This window comes from Carcharodon carcharias, chromosome 1 (assembly GCF_017639515.1).
Source record: "Carcharodon carcharias isolate sCarCar2 chromosome 1, sCarCar2.pri, whole genome shotgun sequence".
Lineage (NCBI taxonomy): Eukaryota > Metazoa > Chordata > Chondrichthyes > Lamniformes > Lamnidae > Carcharodon > Carcharodon carcharias.
This window is the reverse complement of record NC_054467.1, coordinates 176,655,799-176,676,626: the sequence shown is the minus strand read 5'-3', so window position 1 is coordinate 176,676,626 and position 20,828 is coordinate 176,655,799. Positions and strand designations below refer to the sequence as shown.

The 20,828-nt window shown below is 41.1% G+C and overlaps 1 protein-coding gene across 4 annotated transcripts in view; it reads right to left on the bottom strand.

The window, feature by feature from the left end:
* LOC121283059 (mesoderm induction early response protein 3-like) overlaps positions 1-20,828 on the bottom strand; it is a 61,499-nt gene that overhangs the window by 16,091 nt on the left and 24,580 nt on the right. For all 4 annotated transcript variants that reach the window (XM_041197075.1, XM_041197064.1, XM_041197093.1 and 1 more), the window contains 5 exons: positions 17,945-18,027; positions 7,097-7,169; positions 6,130-6,281; positions 4,216-4,297; positions 821-915 (listed from right to left, as the gene is read on the bottom strand). In XM_041197075.1, coding sequence (XP_041053009.1) covers positions 821-915; positions 4,216-4,297; positions 6,130-6,281; positions 7,097-7,169; positions 17,945-18,027 — 485 coding nt within the window. The remainder of the gene's footprint in view (positions 1-820; positions 916-4,215; positions 4,298-6,129; positions 6,282-7,096; positions 7,170-17,944; positions 18,028-20,828) is intronic.

The following is a 20,828-nucleotide window of genomic DNA, read 5'->3' as shown; positions in this document are numbered from 1 at the left end:
TCATTGAATGCAATCAAGAGCATGGCCAAAAAACAGATCGCAATCAGAACAGGCCATTACACAGCCTTACTTGGTTCCATTGGTGACAGGAAAGGCACCTAATGAGGCACCATACCCTGTCATACTGGCCATCATAGAGTCATAAAATGAGCAGATGACTCCTATCATCTTTTGAAGGAAGCCATATTTCTAGAACACCTTCCAATAAGACATTAAATATACACAATCAAATTTTCACGACTATCATTTGGTGACACTGCTCATTAGGTTTCCAAAAAATAAATGGAAGTTGCACTGGATAGATGAGATATATATCTATGGTAAATTAAAAAATAGCCCTATTCAGAAAGAAGAAAACCTGCATTAATAGTGATGAGAAAAGAGCCCTATAATGAAACTTTAGCCTTGTGAACAGATCCCTCCAACACTATTTACTATGCCTTAACAGTTTCAAGCAATCAAATATCACTGGGTTAAGAGATTTGCAGATGTCTTCATTAAATTCAGCAGAACAAGGAAAGACACCTTCTAATATATTATTCATGATTCAGACCACAGCCACTCTGACCACACCATCATAAACAATATAGATGCTGCCACCATCCATAATTGTTTATCAGGTATATGAACACTAAAATAAGCTTTAGCCAACTTCTCAATAGGAATGGGCAACAAATGCTGGCCTTGCCAGTGATGCTGACATCCAAGAACTAATTACAGAATCATTTTATGAACGCTTACCAATTTCACTCTAAGATCAAATAATCTTAAAACTGTAAATTAAGCTTTATATAAAACATGTATCACAAATCTATCTTACCTTATTTGCTTGTATTAGGTGAAAATCTTTACCATAGAGTCGAAGTGCAAGTTCAAAGTTTCTGCACTCCTCTTCTGTCCAAGCAGACTGCTCATCTGTGGATTGTGCATACTGAAATTAGCACCACAGAACATAAAATTGCACTAGTATTGCATTCTTAAGCTCCAAGTGTATCATTATCAGGCTGGATTTTGTGGTCAACAGAAACAATAGCACTTGCCACTGACTGCGATGAAGGCTGGCCACAAAGATACAGCAATCTCTGTGGTGCATATTTCTCCTTTCCCAACAGAAGTTTTAATCTGATACCAAGGCAAGAAATTCTCCAGGTATCCAACAGCAGTGATATCAACAAGCAGAGTAAGCAGCATTTAGACCCAAGGAAGAGGCATATTAGATCCAAGGAAGAGGCATACAAATTGGCTAAAAAAAAACAGACCTGAGGATTGAGAGCAGTTCAGAATTCAGCAAAGGAGGACCAAGGGATTGATTAAGAAGGGGAAAATAGGGTACCAGAGTAAGCTTGTAGGGAACATAAAAGCTGACTGTAAAAGTTTCTAAAGGTATGTGAAGAGAAAAAGATTGGTGAAGACAAATATAGGTCCATTACAGTCAGAAACAGGGTAATTTATAATGGGGAACAAAGAAATGGCTGACCAACTAAATACATACTTTGGTTGTCTTCACAAAGGAGGATACAAATAACATACCAGAAATGTTGGGGAACACCGGGTTTAGTAAGAGGGAGGAGCCGAAAGAAATCAGTATTAGTAGGGAAATGGTGTTGGGGTAAATTATGGGATTGAAGGCCGATAAATACCCAGGGCCTGATAATCTACATCCCAGAGTACTTAAGAAAAAGAGGCCCTAGAAACAGTGGATGCATTGGTGGTCATCTTCCGAGATTCTATTGACTCTGGAACAGTTCCTACAGATTGGACAGTAGCTAACGTAACCCCACTATTAAAAAAGGTAGGTAGAAAGAAAACAGAGAATTATAAACCAGTCAGCCTGATGTCGGTAGTGGGGAAAATTCTAGAGTCCATTATGAAAGATTTAATAGCTGAGCACTTGAAAACAGTGGCAGAATCGGACAGAGTCAGCATGGATTTATGAAAGGGAAATCATGCCTGACAAATCTACTGGATTTTTTGAGGATGTAACTAGTAGAGTTGATGAGAGGGAGCCAGTGGATATGGTTTATTTGGGCTTTCCGAAGGCTTTCGACAAAGTCCCACATAAGAGATTAGCGTGTAAAATTAAAGCACATGGGATTGGGGGTAGTGTATTGAGATGGATAAAAAACTGATTGGCAGACAGGAAACAAGGAGTAGGAATAAACAGGTCTTTTTCTGAATGGCAGGCAGTGACTAGTGGGGTACCACAGGGATCGGTGCTGGGACCCCAGCTATTCACAATATATATTAATGCTTTAGATTAGGGAACTAAATGTAATATCTCCAAATTTGCAGATGACACAAAGCTGGGTGGAAGGGTGAGCTGTGAGGTGGTTGCAGAGATGCTTCAGTGTGATTTGGACAAGCTGAGTGAGTGGGCAAATCCATGGCAGATGCAGTATAATGTGGATAAATGAGAGGTTATCCATTTTGGTAGCAAAAGCAGGAAGGCAGATTATTATCTGAATAGTTATAAGTTGAGAGCGGAATGTGCAATGAGACCTGGGTGTCCTTGTACACCAGTCACTGAAGGTAAGCATGCAGCAGGTGGTGAAGGCGGCAAATGGTATGTTGGCCTTCTTAGCCAGAGGATTCGAGTACAGGAGCAGGGATGTCATGCTGCAATTATACAGGGCCTTGGTGAGACCACACCTGGAATACTGTGTGCAGTTCTGGTCTCCTTATCTGAGGAAGGATGCACTTGCTATTGAGGAATGCAGTGAAGGTTTACCAGACTGATTCCTGGGATGGCAGGACTGACATATGAGAAGAGATTGAGTTGGTTAGGATTATATTCGCTGGAGTTCATAAGAATGAGGGGAGATCTCATATAAACCTATAAAATTCTAACAGGTCTAGACAGGGTAGATGCAGGAAGGGTGTTCCCAATGGTAGGGGAGTCCAGAACCAGGGGTAACAGTCTGAGGATACGGGGTAGACCGTTTAAGACTGAGATGAGGAGAAATTTCTTCACCCAGTGTGTGGTGAGCCTGTGGAATTCACTACCATAGAAAGTAGTTGAGGCCAAAACATTGTATGTTTTCAAGAAGAAGCAGTTAGATATAGCTCTTGGGGCGAAAGGGATCAAAAGGATATTGGGAGAAAGCCGGAGCAGGCTACTGAGTTGGATGATCAGCCATGATCATGGTGAATGGCAGAGCAGGCTCGAAGGGCCGAATGGCCTACTCCTGCTCCTATTTTCTATGTTTCTCTGAAGTACCCTCACAAATGACAAACTGGGAAGTTAAAAGCATTATCAATTTTCAGATAGTGAAATAAATGATGATTCGATTAAGATAAAGCTTATTTATAAAATTTTAGCTTCTAAAATACTTAAAAAATGTGGACTTCTTTATAAAAAAGTCATAATGGAGAAATTGAGCGTTCCACAAATAGCTTTGCTTCTCAAGACCTATTTAGGAGGTCTTGTGACACAGTGGGTAGCGTCCCTACCTCTGGCCAAAAGCTCAGGGTTCAAGTCCTACTCCAGGACTTGATGGACATTCATAATGTGGCCAAACAGGTTGAGTATCAATTTGTAAGCCCTTCCAACATATGCCAATGGCAGACAGTAAGAGCAGAAAAGATTTCTGGTCAGCCAGGTGATGGAAAGAAATTAGAGTCTCCACTACTACTCTCTATAGCTGCAGGCTACAACATGCATGTAAAACTGTATGTTGCCACAGCAACTTGGACTACTGGGCGGGGGGGGGGGCTGCTGGTGGTGGTGGTGGTGCAGTTGTCTTAGTTGGCTGGATGGTTGTTACGGACTTATATTGTTTAAAAGCGCAGGGCTTGATTCCCATTCTGGACCTGCCTCCACAACACACCCATGGTGGAGGTCATGCTGTGGCCTGGACCTGCCTTTGGTCTGAGAACTCAAGAAGATAAAGAATAAAGGGTACTTAGCAGCAATAATGTAGTTGCAACGTTGTTAAAAACTCACTTATACCTTATTTAACAAGGTATACTTTTTAAGTAGCAAGACTAACGGTGTAAATGTGGAAGCTTTCATCAATTCACTGGTTGTTTAGGGGTTGAACTCTAAGGGGAACCTCAATAGGCCACCCTACGAAGGAGTCTAGAATCAGTGACAGTAACCTCTGGATTTCAGCATTATTTTGTGCATGTGTGAACTCCCAAATTGCTGTCAGTTTGGGTGATGACGGCAAATGCGGGCTTTGTTGTCTTTTCCACCGCAAACATCTTGGCCCTTACCTCGTGTAGCCTTTACATTTGAGTGGTAACTTCCGAGTGCCTCCTTAACAATATAGTTACATTTTACAAGTTCATATAGTGCCTAGGGAAAGTTAAAAAAAAGTATTAAATCCACATATAAAACAATTTTACTATTTTACTTCACAACTGAAGGTGGTCAAGTGTTGGAAATACACCAGAAGCAAATGATTACCATTTTAGAACCAGCTGTTTTCCTTACACTGTTGAATAGTTTTAAGAAGTCAACTCAGATATTCCTCAAAAAGTTGCATTGATGGTGTCAATATTAATACTGTACCTGTCAGTTAGTTGCCATTGAAATTTATTATGCATAAATAAAGTGGAACGAACCCCATTCACATGCTTTAAACATGTCAAGGTACCTGAAGTTGCGTAATGTTTTCTACTGACTTGTCCCATTTAATATTTTCACCACTTATATGTAAATTTAAGAGTCAACATTTTATTTTCCAGTTTCCTCTTTACTACAGTCTCCAATAATTTCATTCTGCTCATTCATTTATTGCCCAATTTCTTTAAACAATTGGCTCACCTCACATATTTACAATTCAATGAAGTTGTAAATAAGTGTAAACATAAACAGAAAATGTTTTAAGGGCTACTGAAAAGAGGCCACTCACTAAATTAAATATTAAATTAAATTCTGTTATGTGAAGCTTAATATCATTTGTGTCACGGCATACAATAATAATTCCATTTGAAAACAAAAACATTTCTGTTCCTCTTGGTTCACAAGTACCAAAATAGGGACTTACATATGGATCCAGTTGCTCTCGACAGCTTTTACCAGCTGGGTTTCCTGAGGTCAGGGAAGCCCGGGCAACACGGGTTAAAAACAGCGTGCAACCTCCTTAAAAGATTTCAATGATCGACCTCCTATGAGCGGATTGATTACCAACATCCCAAAACCCCACTCCCATTTCACCTCCATTAAAACTGGATGTGAATGGATTCAAGCAGCCTTGGGTTTTGGTTTGAAATTTTTAAAATTTTAACTTCCCACCTAACCCAAACACGTGTTTTGGGAGGTTAAAATGACTCCCTATCCATCCATTTAAAAAGCTAATGATCCCACATAATTTTTTAAATAACCGTCTCAAGTTGTCCTGCCACCTTCAAAGGTTCATGCACACAAACCTCCAGATCTCTCTGTTCCTTCAACCCAACTAAAATTCTATTATTTGGTTCACATTGCACCTACCTACCAAAATGCAATACTGCACTCTTCCCTGCGTTAAATTTCCCATTGCTCATTTACTGTTTTACCTTCCATTTACAATTTCATCTTTTCAACTCGCTGAAATGAGCCCTTCTCCAGCTGAGCATTTTCATGTTTGATTGCTACATGTCTTTTTACCAAATTCTCCCCCACTTCCCCAGAGCCAGCTCTGCTTCCTTCCTCATTGGGTTGGAAAGATAATCAAGAAAGTTCCCTTATATACATTTCAAGAACTTCTCCCAGTCTTTGCATTCCACTGTTATTTTCCCAGTCTATATTAATATAATGAATGTCCCTCATTATAACACTACTACAGTTCTTGCATCTTCCAAAATTTGCTCCTCTATTTCTTTCCCACTGATTGCTGACAGTATACACCGAGAAGTGCAATAGTTCCTCTTTTATTCCTTAATTCTATTAGATTCTCTCTTTTAACCCTCAAGGACATTATTCTTTTTAATGCTATAACAGTATCTTTGATCATTACTCTGACCACTATCCAACACCATCCCCCATCCCCCTTTCTCATCCCTATCTTTTCTTGTGGCCAGGAATATTGTTTCCAAGCCTTCATGTTTGAGCCAAAATCCATTATAGGAAATATGCCATCAATGCAGTCCATGATGAAATTCTAACCAGTTATGCATCAGATCTGTAATTAAGTAAATATTCACCTGTTCATTGTCCCTTACATGTGCCCCTTCAGGTATACCACCAACACCTTTCTCATCTGCAGATCTCTTAGCTGCTTCATGCAAGAATTCCTTTACCGCACTTTCAGGAAGCAAATAGGGAGTCCAAAGTAATTGGTCCTCATTTTCATAGACTAGAAATAAAGTACAGGTTACAGTAACTTACCAGCTTTAGTGAAGCAAGTATTTTCAATACATCATGCAATTGCAAAATACAAAATATATTGAGCATAAGGATTAACCAGAACATACAGACTAGACAGCTGAAGGCATGACTGCCAACGGTGGGGTGAAGGCAGTGGGGGAATGGACAAGAGGCCAGGATTGAACAAACGGAGTTCTTGGGAAAATTCCAGATCTGGAGAAGGTTAGAGAGCACAAAGCCATGGAGTGAATTTAAACATGAGGATGAGTGTATTAAAATAAAGACATTCCACGACCAAAGGCGAGTAAGCACAGGGGTGATAGGTGAACAGGGTCTGGCGCAAGTTAGGACATGGCAGCAGAGCACTGGCTGAGCAGAGGTTTATCCAGGGTGGAAAATGGAGGTCAGTCAGTAGAGCACCTTCACTGTGAATTACTTCCCAAAATCTAACTAGTTATCGACATTAATTTCCTAACTATGTTCATTCATAGGATACTCAATTTATGATCTGTAAACTATTTTAGGGAGCCAGTACCTTGAAGGGAAAATACAGTCAGTGCTTGAGTTATGCAGATTCCATTCAATGGAGCAGCATTATTAAAGGGATTCTCAAAGTTGAGGCTAACCAAATGCACCCACTTCATTCCGTCTCGCTAAAATAAATATTCAAGAATCAAGAGATCTACAAATAATAGTGATTAAAAGAATAAAAAAAAACATGTCCATGGAGTATTAATTTGGATATTTACCTCTAGAATTGACTTCAGGACAGATTTTGTTTTAATTCATAAACATGTGCCTTACCTTTATCACCATCTTTGTATCTGCACAGACTGGATGGAATTTCAGCTTGATACTCTGAACCCACCATTATCTCCTAAATAAAGGCAATTTGACATTATAGCCATGCAGCTAACAATTATTTTTCACAAATCAAATGGTGATTAGACAGGGTCCAGTTCAATATAATGTAAATATACAACAAACTGGACCCTGCCTAGGTATTCTGTTCAAAGATGTTAAATAATTTTAATTTAACAAACAGATCTGCTGCAAGTGGTTTACCTTCTAAAGGTTGCTCAATATATATGTTATACTTGTAACTAAGATTCCATTTCAATTCCTGCACCAGCCCTCCCCCCGCCACCGCCATTATGCTGCAGCAGGCCTTGGGTCTACAGCAGTTTCTTAAAACATAAATGTAAAAGTCAATGCTTTGCAGTACAAACATCAAAATCAGACGAGTTCAGAATTATATTCTATAGGAACTCATTTACAATTCCATCCACAGGAAATAAAATCACTTTATACGCAGCAGCTGAAATCAGGGAAACAATCTACAGCATATATGGAAATTGACACATCATCTATGGGAACAGATGAAGTTCAACATTAATATCAGAAAAACTCATCAAATATTTGTCTCTATTAAAAATCTGCACAGAAATTAAAATGGAACATTTGAATTTATTGCACTCATGAACAACAGTTTCATAATTTATCTAATCTACGGATCTCACAAGCTACATATTTTGCACAAATATTAAGCGAAGCTCAGTAACAATGCACAACTATAATTTTCTTTTGTATTGTCCCTCAAGAACTAGACAGAATCATCTCAAGGAATGTACTTTTAGTCAGCAGTAAATTCAAACTAGACTGCCTCTATGTAATTGGGACAGGCATAACAGCACTTTCTATCCAGTAATAACATTTTGATTAATAAAAAAAATTGTTAGATTCAAAGGTAATATGATCTTTGGAAAAGATATAGAATTATTTAGATGCAATTAAGTAAGCCTTATGTTAAAGATTTATTCAAATGTTTAGGCAAATGGAAAACATTTTTCACAACTTTTGGAATTTGAAAATTTTAGACTTTTACAGTGAACCTTGAGGGAAACTTAATGTTATACATTAACATAATGGATTACAGGGCTTAAGCCCATGTTTCCTTTTTTGGAAAATATTCAGAACACCAATCTTGAAAGAATAAATGACAATATGACAATCTTGTACTGCTTGATTCTGCAGTGGCCACCAGTTCTCTTAAATGATTTAAATAAAATCCTTGGCAGAGTCCTTCCAAATTACAACAACATTTAGGAATTAACCTTTAGGAACATTTACATAGGGAGTTGCAATGTAGATTCAGATTGATTGCATGTATTCATGTAAATAATACTGGAGTGTGACCTCAACGGAATACTGGGAGTTTGTTGAGGAGGAGAGAGAGAGGTGCTTTTTCTAACTTCCCCTGTCGGAATTAGTTCTTGCTCAATTGCACAATTACTACAGAGGAAGAAGTTAGCTGTTTGGTGAGTACCTGGTAAGTATCTGGAGAGTGATTAAATTCTGTTCTATTCCTCAGGTTTAAAATAGTACAGCAATGTGTGGTAAGATTATTAAAATACATAAAATAATTGAATAAAATAATTAGGTAGTTAAGTAAAACAGACAAGGATGGCAGGACAGGTGATGCGTCATGGCTACAGCATGTGGGAGCTCCTGGATGCCAGTATGATCCAGGGCAAACACTTCTACAGTAAATGCCTGCAGCTTGAGGAGCTTTGGCTCAGAGTCATGGAGCTGGAGACAGAGCTGCAGATTCTGCGACACATCACGGAGAACAAAGAACAAAGAAAAGTACAGCACAGGAACAGGCCCTTCGGCCCTCCAAGCCTGCGCCGATCATATTGCCCGTCAACTAAAACATTTTGCACTTCCGGGGTCCGTATCCCTCTATTCCCATCCTATTCATGTATTTGTCAAGCTGCCTCTTAAACACACTATCGTACCTGCTTCCACCACCTCCTCTGGCAGCAAATTCCAGACACTCACTACCCTCTGCGTAAAAAACTTGCCCCACACATCACCTTTATAGTTTTCTCCTCTCACCTTAAATCTATGCCCCTAGTAATTGGCTCTTCCACCCTGGGAAAAAGTTTCTATCTACTCTGTCCATGCCACTCATAATTTTGTAAACTTCTATCAAGTTGCCCCTCAATCTCCGTCGCTCTAGTGAGAACAATCCAAGTTTCCCCAACCTCTCCTCATAGCTAATAACCTCCAGACTAGGCAGCATCCTGGTAAACCTCCTCTGCACCCTCTCTAACACCACCATATCCTTCTGGTAATGTGGCGACCAGAAGTGCACACAATATTCCAAGTGTGGCCTAACCAAGGTTCTATACAGCTGCAGCATGACTTCCCAGCTTTTATACTCAATACTCCTGCCAATGAAGGCAAGCATGCCATATGCCTTCCTGACTACCTTATCCACCTGTGTTGCCACTTTCAGTGACCTGTGGACCTGTACACCCAGATCCCTCTGCCCGTTGATGCACTTAAGGGTTCTGCCATTTACTGTGTAATTCCTGCCTGTATTAGACCTTCCAAAATGCATTACCTCGCATTTGTCTGGATTAAACTCCATCTGCCGTTTCTCTGCCCAAGTCTCCAACCGATCTATATCCCGTTGTATCCTTTGACAATCCTCTTCACTATCTGCAACTCCTCCAACCTTAGTATCGTCTGCAAACTTACTAATTAGCCCAGTTACATTTGCCTCCAAATCATTTATGTATACTACAAACAGCAAAGGTCCCAGCACTGATCCCTGCGGAACTCCACTAGTCACAGCTTTCCATTCAGAAAAGCACCCTTCCACTGCTACCCTCTGATTTCTATGACCAAGCCAATTCTGTATCCATCTTGCCAGCTCACCTCTGATCCCGTGCGACTTTACCTTCAGTACCAGTCTGCCATGAGGGACCTTGTCAAAGGCCTTACTGAAATCCATGTATATAACATCCACTGCCCTTCCATCGTCGATCTTCTTTGTTACTTCCTCGAGGGGGAAAGCTATCCAGACACTTTGTGCCAGGAGGCACCCTTAGGATAGGGTCTTCTAATTTGGAAGGTGGTCAGGGACAGGAGGATGTGACTGCAGCTGAGACAGGTAAGGGTACCCAGAGGGCAGGAGTGTCACCCTCTGCAATTGTCTAACAGGTTTGAGTTATTTCAGCTTGTTTGGATGAGAGTGCAGGCTGCAGCGTGAATGAGCTGATTGACCATGACACTGTGTTACAGGAAGCCATTCAAGTGGGGGGAGCAAAAAGAAATATAGTAGTAGGGGACAGCATAGTGAGGGGAATTGACACCATTCTCTGTAGCAAAGAGTGAGAGTCCAGATGGCTGTATTGCCTGCCTAGTGCCAGGGTTTGGGACATTTGCTCAGGGCTGGAGAATAACCTAGTGGGAGGGGGAAAAGATTCAGCTGTCATGATCCACGTAGATGCCAGTGACATAGGCATGATGAGGAAGGAGGTTCTGCATAGTCAGTATGAGGAACTAGGCACCAAATTAAGAAGCAAAACCTCAAAGGTAATAATATCTGGATTATTACATGAGCCACATGCAAATTGGCATAAAGCAAATCAGATTAGAAAAATGAATGCGTGGCTCAAAGGTTGGTGTGGGAGAAGTGGGTTCCAGTTCCTGAGGCACTGGCATCTGTACTGGGGAAAGAGAAGGCTGTAGGGTTGGGAGGGTCTACACCTGAACTGTGCTGGGACCAGTATTCTAGCGAGCCACATAACTAGAGATATAGATAGGGCTTTAAATTAAACGGGGTCCGGGGGTGGGGGTGGGGGGGGGGGGTTGTTGCTGTGAGGGATCAATCTTGGGTAGATGTAGCAAATCAAGGGGCAGAGTCAAGGCAGAAGAGCCAAGTAATATGGGAAATAAGGGTCAGAATGGCAGGAAGGAACTTGGAGAAAAAACCCTAAGAATACACCTACAGTCTAGAATAGATGTTACAAAGATAACAATAAGACAAAACTAAAAGCTCTGTATTTGAATGCCCGTAGCATTCATAAAGTAAATTAATTGATAGTGCACATAAATATGATCTGATAGCCATTACGGAGATGTGGCTACAGGATAGCAAGGACGGGGGCTCCTGAATATTTAGGGGGTATATGACATTCAAGACAAATAGCAGTTAATGAGAGATGGCATTGGTGCAATAGTTCGAGATGACCTTGGTTCAAGAGATCTGGATTTAGAATTGTTTTGGGTGGAGATGAGGAATATTAAGGAAAGAGTCACTAGTCGGAGTAGTCTACAGGCCCCCCAACAATAACCACAATGTAGGACAAAGTGTACAAGAAGAAATATTAAGTGCTTGTGATAAAGGGGCAGTGATAACCATTGATGATTTTAATCTACATATTAATTGGAAAAATCAGATTGGCAGTAGTAGCCCGAATGAAGAATTCACAGGATGCTTATGAGATAGCTTCTTAGAGCAGCACATTCTGGAACCAACCAGAGAGCAGGTTATATTAGACTTGGTATTATGTAACATGACAGGATTAATTAACGACCTCAGAGTAAAGGCACCCCTAGGTAGCAGCGACGACAATATGACGGAATTTTACATCCAATTTGAAAGGGAGAAAGAGTGGGTCTAAGACTAGTATTTTAAACTTAAATAAGGGCATCTATGTGGGCATGAAAGCTGAGCTTGCTGGAGTGAACTGGGATACTAGGCTAGAGGATGGAGCAAAAGAGAAGCAGTTGCCGACATTTATGGGGATATTTCAGAGTACTCAGAATAAGTATATTCCTACTAGACAAGAAAATTCTAAAGGGAGGACCCAACATATATGGTTAACTAAAGAAGTTAAGAAAAGTATCAAACTTGAGGCAAAAACATAACTGTGCAAAGATGAGTGGCAGGTCAAGTGATTGGTCACAATATAAAGAATGGCAGAGAATGACTGAGGTTCATCAGGAGAAAGAAATTAGAGAATGAGAGGAAGCTAGCTAGAAATGTAAAAACAGATAGCAAGAGTTTCTACAGGTATTTAAAAAGGAAAAGAGTGAGTGTTGGTCCTCTAGAGAGTGACAACAGGAATTCAATAGCAGATAGAAAGGAAATGGCAGATACAATGAACAAATAGTTTGCTTCTGACTTCATACTGAAGACACAAAAAAACATTCCAATAATAGCTATAAATCAGGAGGTAGAAGGAAGAGAGAAACTTGGAGAAATTACAATAAAGAGGGAAGCGGTTCTCAGCAAACTGATGGAGCCGCGGGCTGACAAGTCTCCGGGTCCTGATGAACTTCATCCTCAAGTCTTAAAAGAGGAGGCCAACGAGGTAGTAGATGCGTTGATGTTAATTTTCCAAAATTACCTAGATTCTTAAAAGGTTCCACCAGACTGGAAAGTAGCAAATATAACCCCTTTATTCTAGTTTGACGTGTTGTGGGGAAGGTGTTAGAATCGATCATTGAGGTTATAGCACTGAGGGCACTTAGAAAAACCCAAGGTAATCGGGAAGAGTTAGTGTGGTTTTGTGAAAGGGATATCATGTTTAATTAATTTATTGGAGGTCTCTGAAGGAGTAACATGCACTGTGGATAAAAGGGGAGCCTGTAGATGTACTGTACTTAGATTTCCACAATGCATTTGATGAGGCGCCTTATCAAAAGTTATTGCGGAAAATAAAAGCTCATGGTTTAGGGGATAACATATTAGCATGGGTAGAAGATTGGTTGGCTGGCAGAAAACAAGGGTATGCATTAATGGGTCTTTTCCTGATTGGCAGGATGTGACATGTGGACATCTACAGGGATCTGTGCTGGGGCCTCAACTTTTTACAATTTATATCAATGGTTTAGATGAGGGGAGCGAAGGCTTGGCAGCTAATTTTGCAGATGACACAGAGATAGACAGGAAAGTATGTTTACAGGACCACAGAATTGTTACAGTGCAGGAAGCCATTCAGCCCATCATGTCTGCACCAACTTTCTAAATGAGCATTATGACTTAGTGCCATTCTCCTGCCTTTTCCACTTGCACATTATTTTATTCAAAGAATCATCCAATGCCCGCTTAAATGCCTCAATTGAACCTGCCTCCACCACACTTCCAGACAGCGCATTCCAGACTCGAAACACTCGGCTGTGTGAAAAAGTTTTTTCTCACATTGCATTTGCTTCTTATGCAAATCACTTTAAATCTGTGCCCTCTCGTTCACGATCATTTTATGAGTGGAAACAGTTTCTCCCTATCTATCCAGCCCCCTCATGATTTGGAACACCTCTATCAAATCTCCCTGTAGACTTCTTCTCTTCAAAGAGAAGAGTCCCAACCTCTCCAATCAATCTTCATAATAAACTCTCATCCCTGGAACCATTGTTGTAAACCTCTTCTGCACTCTCTCTCCAATATGTTCACATCCTTCCTATAATGTGGCACGCAGCACTGTACACAATGCTCCAGCTGAGGTCAAACTAGCATCTTATATAAACTCAGCATAGCCTCTTTGCTCTTGTACCCCATGATTCTATTAATAAAGCCCAGGATACTACATGTTTTATTAACTGCTCTCTCCACCTGTCCTGCCAACTTCAATGATATATCACATATACACCTAGGTCCCTCTGTTCCTGCACCCTCTTAGGAATTGTACCCCTCGCCATGTTCTTCCTACCAAAACACATCAACTCTCAATTCACTGCATTGAACTTCATCTGCCATCATCTGACATCTATCTTGTCTATGCCCTTTTGAAGTTCCATACTGTCCTCCTCATAGTTTACAATGCTTCCAAGTTTCATATGATTCACAAACTTTGAAACTGACCCCTGCACGCCAAGATCTAGATCACTTATATCAGGAAAAGCAAGGGTCCCAATACTGACCCCTGGAGAACGCCACTAAAAACCTTCCTCCAGCCCGAAAAATATCCATTGACCATTACTGTTTCCTATTACTCAGCCAATTTTTTTATCCACATTGCTACTGTTCCTTTTATTCCATGTGCTATGACTCTTCTCACAAGTCTGTTGTGTGGCACTGTATCAAATGCCTTTTGAAAGTCCATGTACGCCATGCCAATAACATTACCCTCATCAACGCTCTCTGTTACATCTTTAAAGAACTCCAGAAAGTTAGTTAAACACTATTTCCCCTTCAGAAATCCATGCAGGCTCTTCCTAATCAACCCACTTTTTTTCCATGTGACTACTAATTTTGTCCCAAAAAATTATTCCTAGAAGCTTCCCCACCACTGAAGTTAAACTGGCTAGCCTATAATTGCTGGGCTTATCCTTGCAACATATTTTGAACAAGGGCATAATGTTTCCAATTTTCCATTCCTCCGGTACCTCCCGAGTCTTCCATAGACTGAAAGATTATGGCCAGTGGCCCTGCAATTTCCACTCTCACGTCCTTCAATATCCTTGGATACATCTCAACCAGTCCCGGTGCCTTGTCACCTTTAAAATACCGATAGTTTATCCAACACTACTTGATCAATTTTGAATCTTTCTAATGACAGAATTTCCTCCTCTGTCACCATGGCCTGGGTAGTATCTGCTTCCTTGGTAAAAAGACAGATTCAAAGTATTCATTTAACACCTCAGGCATGCCCTCTGCATCCATGTGCAATTCCCTTTTTGGTTCCTAATTGGCCCTACTCCTCCTTTTATTATTTACATGCCAATAGAAGACTTTGGAAATCCCTTTTATCTTGGCTGCCAGTCTTTTCTCATAACCCTTCTTTGCTGCTCTTATGTGCTTTTTCATCTCCCTGCTGAACCTTCTGCATTGTGCTTAGTTCTCAATTGTATTTTCTACTTGCCATCTGTCATAAGCAAACTTTTTCTTCTTTATCTTAATTTCTAACGCCTTTTTCATCCAGGAGGCTCTGGATTTGTTTGCCCTATCTTTCCCTTTTGAGGGTCTATACCTTGACTACGACCGAACCATTTCCTTTTAAGGTAGCCCATTGTTCAGCTACAGTTTTTCCCGCCAAACTTTTATTCCAGTCTATCCAGCCCAGCTCCGTTCTTGCCCCATTGAAGTAGGCTCTCCCCCAGTTAATTATCCTTACTCTGGATTGCCCGTTGCCCTTTTCTACCATCATCCTAAACCTTACAATACAATGATCACTGTCTCCTAAATGTTTGCCCCACTGACACTTGATCAACTTGGCCCACCTCATTTCCAAGAACTAGGCCTGGCAGTGCATCCTTTCTTGTTGGACTGGACACCTACTGGTGTAGAAAATTCTCCTGAACACAATCTAGGAATGCTCGCTTCTCTCCACCCTTTACACTACCATTGTCCCAGTCTACATTCGGGTAATTAAAGTCCCCCATTGTAACTACTCTATGTTTGCATCTCTTTGTAATTTCCCTACAGATTTGTTCCTCTACATCCTTCCCACTAGTTGGCAGTCTACAGAATACACTGAGCAATGTAATTGGACCCTTTTTGTTCCTTAGTTTTAGCCAAATTGATTCTGTCCTTGAACTCTCTGGAACAATCTCTTTCTCCAGCACTGCAATGCTCTTTTTTACCAATACTGCCACCTCTCCTTTCCTTCCTTTTCTATTTTTTCTGAACACTTTGTACCCAGGAATTTTTAACACTGAGTCCTGCCCTTCCTTGAGCCAGGTGCTGTTATCACCACGACATGACAATCTGTGTCTGTAGCTCCCCAATCTTATTTACTACACTCCATGCATTCACAGTAACCCTGATTTAGACTTCATGACTTTCTCCTTCATGCTATTCTACTTATTAACTTACTATTCTCTATATTAATGCTATTGGTCTTTCCCAGTATTTTATGAACCTTGGCATTCCTCTCTAATATTCTTCTCTTGGTTTCCACACCCCTGAATTAGTTTAAAACCCTTCCAAAAGCACTGGCAAAATGCCTTACAAGGAACTCAGTCCCAGCTCTGTTCAGCTGCAACCCATCCGCTTGTACAGGTGCCATCTTCCCTGGAGCCAGTCCCAGTGTCCCAGGAATCTAAAGCCCTCCCTTCTGTGCCATCTCTCCAGCCATACATTCATCTGCCTTATCCTTCTATTTTTGTACTCACATGCACGTGGCACTGGGAGTAATCCAGACATTACTACATTTGAGGTCCTGCTTGCTAATTTTCAACCTATCGCCCTAAACTCTGATCACAGCACCAAATCCCCCTTCCTACCCAAGTCATTGGTACCAATGTGGGCCATGATCTCTGAATGTTCACCCTCCCCCAGAAGAAAGTCCTGCAGCTGCTTGGTGACATCCAGGGAGGTTACGTACCATCCTGGAGTCACATCTGCAGCCGTAGAAATGCTTATCTGTTCCCATAACTAAGGAATCCCCTATCACTATTGCTTTTTTCCTCTTTCCTCCCATTCTGTACAGCCGAGCCACTCAAGTTGCCAAAAACTTGGCTGTGACGGCACTCCTCTGAGGAACCAGCACCCTCATCAACTTCCAAAACGGAAAACCAATTTGTGAGCGGGACCCAAGGGGACTCTTACACTACTTGGACTGCCTGGTGGTCACCCATTCTCTTTCTGCCTCCAGCCTCCTAAGCTGTGGTGTCACATCTCTGGACGTGCTATCCTCGTAGCTCTAAGCCTCGTTGATGGGCCATAGTAACTCCAGCCGCCGCTCGCGCTTTGAAACCCGGAGCTCAAGTTTCTGTAGCTGGCAGAACTTCCTGCATGTGGTCACCTAGTACACTGTTAGCGTGTTGTGAAGAGGACATATGGAGGTCACAGATGGATATAGATAGGTTGAGTGAGCAAAAATCTAGCAGATGAGGTATAATGGGGGAAAATGTGAAGTTGTTCACAGTGGCAGGAAGAATAAAAAAAGCAGAGTATTGCTTCAATGGAGAATGGCTGCAGAAGTCCTAGATGCAGAGGGATCTAGGTGTTCTACCCCATGAGTCAAAAAAAATTTGTATGCAGGCACTGCAAGTAATTAACAAGGTTAATGGAATGCTATCCTTTATTATGAGAGGAACTGAACATAAAAGTAAAGGTGCTATACTTCAGTTATACAAAACATTGGTGAGACCACATCTTGAATAGTGTGCACAGTTTTGGTCTCCTTTTTAAAGGAAGGGTATAAATGCGTTGAAGGCGGTTCAGAGATTTACTAGATTGTTACCTGGAATGAACAGCTTGTCTTATGAGGAAAGGTTGGACAGACTGTGCTTGTGGGGTGTGGGGTGACTTGATTGAAAAATATAAGACCCTGAACAATCTTGACAAGGTGGACATGGAAAGGATGTTTCCTCTCTTAGGTCAGTCCAGAACTAAGGGGCACTGTTTTAAAATTAGGGGTCGCCCTTTTAGGACAGAGATGAGGAGGATTTTTTTCTCTGACAGGGCTGTGCAACTTTGGAACTCTGCCTCAGAAGATGTGGAGATGGGGGGGGAGGGGAGGGGGGTGGGGGGGGTTCAATTAATATTTTTAAGGCAGAGGCAAACAGATTCTTCTTAGGCAAGGGAATCAAAGATTATTGGAGGTAGATGAGAATGTGGAACATGATACACGAACAGATCAGCCATGATCTTACTGAATGGCGCAGCAGGCTCAAGGGGCTGAATAGCCTGCTTCTGCTCCTATTTCATCTGTTTGTGTGTACATTTCACCTCATCCCTAATAACTAAAGGACCGAATACAGCTCCCACAAACCTTTTTACTATACCCGACAAGATTATCAAGAAACACTCATTCAGCAGTATAGCAAATTTAAAGTGGAAATGCTGATTTTAACTGTTGTATAAATTACAGGTCAGATTAAACAATTTACATGCTGAGTTTAGAGTACCTTTTTCAAGTCTTCAGGCGGGACACAATCATCCTGTCCTTCTTCATCTTCAGATTCTTTATCACCATCAAAGGTAGTGCTTGCTATGTACAAGAAAGTTAAAGACAGTTGTCAGAAAATGGCCATTAAAAATGCATCAATTTCATTATGTTCAAGACAGAAGAGAGTTTTATTGTTGACCAAGGATATTAATTCACACTCAATCAAGAAAAAATATTAAAAGCAATGTCCGGAAATCATCCAAATAATGGATTTTTTGATTTTTAAAAAAATTCATTCCTGGCACGTAAGCATCGCTGACAAGGTCAACATAAATTGCCCTAGAGGTGGTGAGCTGCCTTCTTGAATCATTGGAGTCCACGTGGTGTAGATACCCCATAGTGGTGCTAGGCAGAGTTGCAAGACTTTGACTCAGCGACAGGGAAGGAAAAGTGATACCGCTCCAAGTCAGGGTGGTATGGGATTTGGAGGGGAAATTGAAGTTGGTGGTATTCCCATGCACCTGCTGCCCATGTTCTTCTCGGTGACAGAAGCCGAGGTTTCAAAGGTGCCATTAAAGGAGGCTTGCCAAGTTGTGGCAGTGCATCTTGTGGATTGGACCTACTGCTGTTAGTGTACACTGGTGGTAGAGGGAGTGAATTCTTAAGGTGGTGGATGGGGTGCCAAAAAAACATGGGCTGCTTTGCCCTGGATAGTGTTGAGCTTCTAGAGTGTTGTTGGAGCTGCATTCATCCGGGCAAGAGGACAGTATTCCATCGCACATCCAACACTTGTGCCTTGAAGATGGTGGACAGGCTTTGAGGATCTGGAAGTGAGGTACTTGCTACAGAATTCCCAGTCTCTGATCAGTATCAGTGGTCCAGTTAAGTTTCTGGTCTAGCACCGTCTCTCTTCCCCCTCCCCCCAACTCCAGAAAGTTGATGGTGGAGGATTCATTGATGATATAGGCATTGAAAATCAAGAATAGATGGTTAGACTCTTGTTGGAGATTGTAACTGTCTGGCTCTTGTGTGGCAACAATGTTACTTGCCACTTACCAGCCTAAATCTGAGCGTTCTTCAAATCTTGCTGCATGCAGGCACAGACTGCTTCAGTATGAGAATTTGGAATTGTACCAAACACTGTGCAGTCATCAGCAAACATCCCCACTTCTGACCTTATATTGAAGAGGTGGTCACTGATGAAGAGAGTGAAGATCGTTGGGCCTGGGTTACTACCCTGAGCAACTCCTGCAGCAATATTCTAGGGTGAGATGATTGGCCTCAACAACCACAACCATCTTTTTTGTGTTAGCTATGATACCAACCAGTGGATTGTTTTTCCCCTAATTCTCCTTGACTTCAATTTTGTTAAGGCTCCTTTATGCCACATTGGTCAAATGCTGCCTTGATGTCAAAGGCAGTCATTCTCATCTCACTTCTGGAATTCAGTTCTTTTTTCCACATTTGGACCAAGGTGGCCCAGCAGAACCCAAACTCCACATCAATGAGCTGGTTATTGCTGAATAAGTGCCGCTTTATAGCACTGTCAATGACACTTTCCATTACTTCCCTGATGACAGTAGACTGTTGGGGTGATAATTGGCTAGAGTGGGTTTGTCCCGTTTTCTGTAGACGGAATATACTTGGGCAATTTTTCACATTATCAGGTAGATGCCAACATTGTAAGTGCTTTGCTAAGAGTGTGGTTTGTTCTGAAGTACAAGTCTTCAGTACCACAATGATATTGTCAGGGCCCATAGCCTTTGCTGTATCCAATGCCTTCAGCCTTATCTTGATACCTCGTGGAGTGAATCAAATTAACTGAAGATTGGCATCTGTGGTGTTGGGGACCTCAGGACGAGGCCAAGATGGATCACCAAGGTAAAGCAGGGGATATTTGGAAGGTATGCACCTATGCAATTCAGTCCCCAATTTCAAAGTCACAAATTTATTATTTTTATGTTTCCATTATAAATTATGATATCATTTGTGTAAACTTGTCACACTGCAATTACATCTTCAATTGTACAGCACCTCAACTGTTGGAAGGATGCAATTCCAACTTGACTAGTTTAATTGGGCAGTTAACATTGTAAACATAAACAAGATTTTATAATGGTAAAAGTTATGAGGTAGTGTTTGAAGAAGTGTTTAAGATTTTCAATGTATTATCAATGTTAAATAAATAATGTGGCGAAAGATATAGCCTGTGTAATTTTTAAGTACAGAAAGCAGCTACATATCTGGAAGAAATTTTTGGACCTCAGTTTAAGTATAACTGAAAAGAAACATCCTTGACCTCAATCCTGTGAAGAACAACTAAGATGTCTTGTTTTTCCCAAAGGTCTTGAAAAGATATTTATCCTTGACAATCCAAGGTTACTTTCACCTTAGTAGAGACATTGAAAGTCAGGTTTGAGATTCTTCTTAATGACTGATCTAGGAGTTAAGTATAAACTTTGTCCAGTTTTATCTCAAAATTGAGTACATATAGCAACTACCCCCTGAATCACTACCACAGTAATAATACATTTGGATATCTATTTCCCCTTACTCCTGTCACCTAAAAAGGACAAAACTGCCACAAGGAGAAAACTGCAGTTCTCAGACGTGACCATTTTCGAGCCAAGTAGGGCTATGTCAATAATCATGGCAAGGAGAAACAACTGTCCCTCCCTGTAAGAAAGCACCTAAACCCTGTATGTTACCTGCTCACCTGCATGGCAAAAATTAAATTGTCATTGGGAAGCCAGTTTCCTATTACTATCTGTTTTTTTACTGATATCCTACTACTCCGTGACAAAGTACACTGGAGTTCAACCAAATGACAAAGGCTGTCTTCTAGCTTCTCTCAGAGTGATAAAAAAATGTGTAAAGAAAAGTTAGAAAACTCAGCAGGCCCT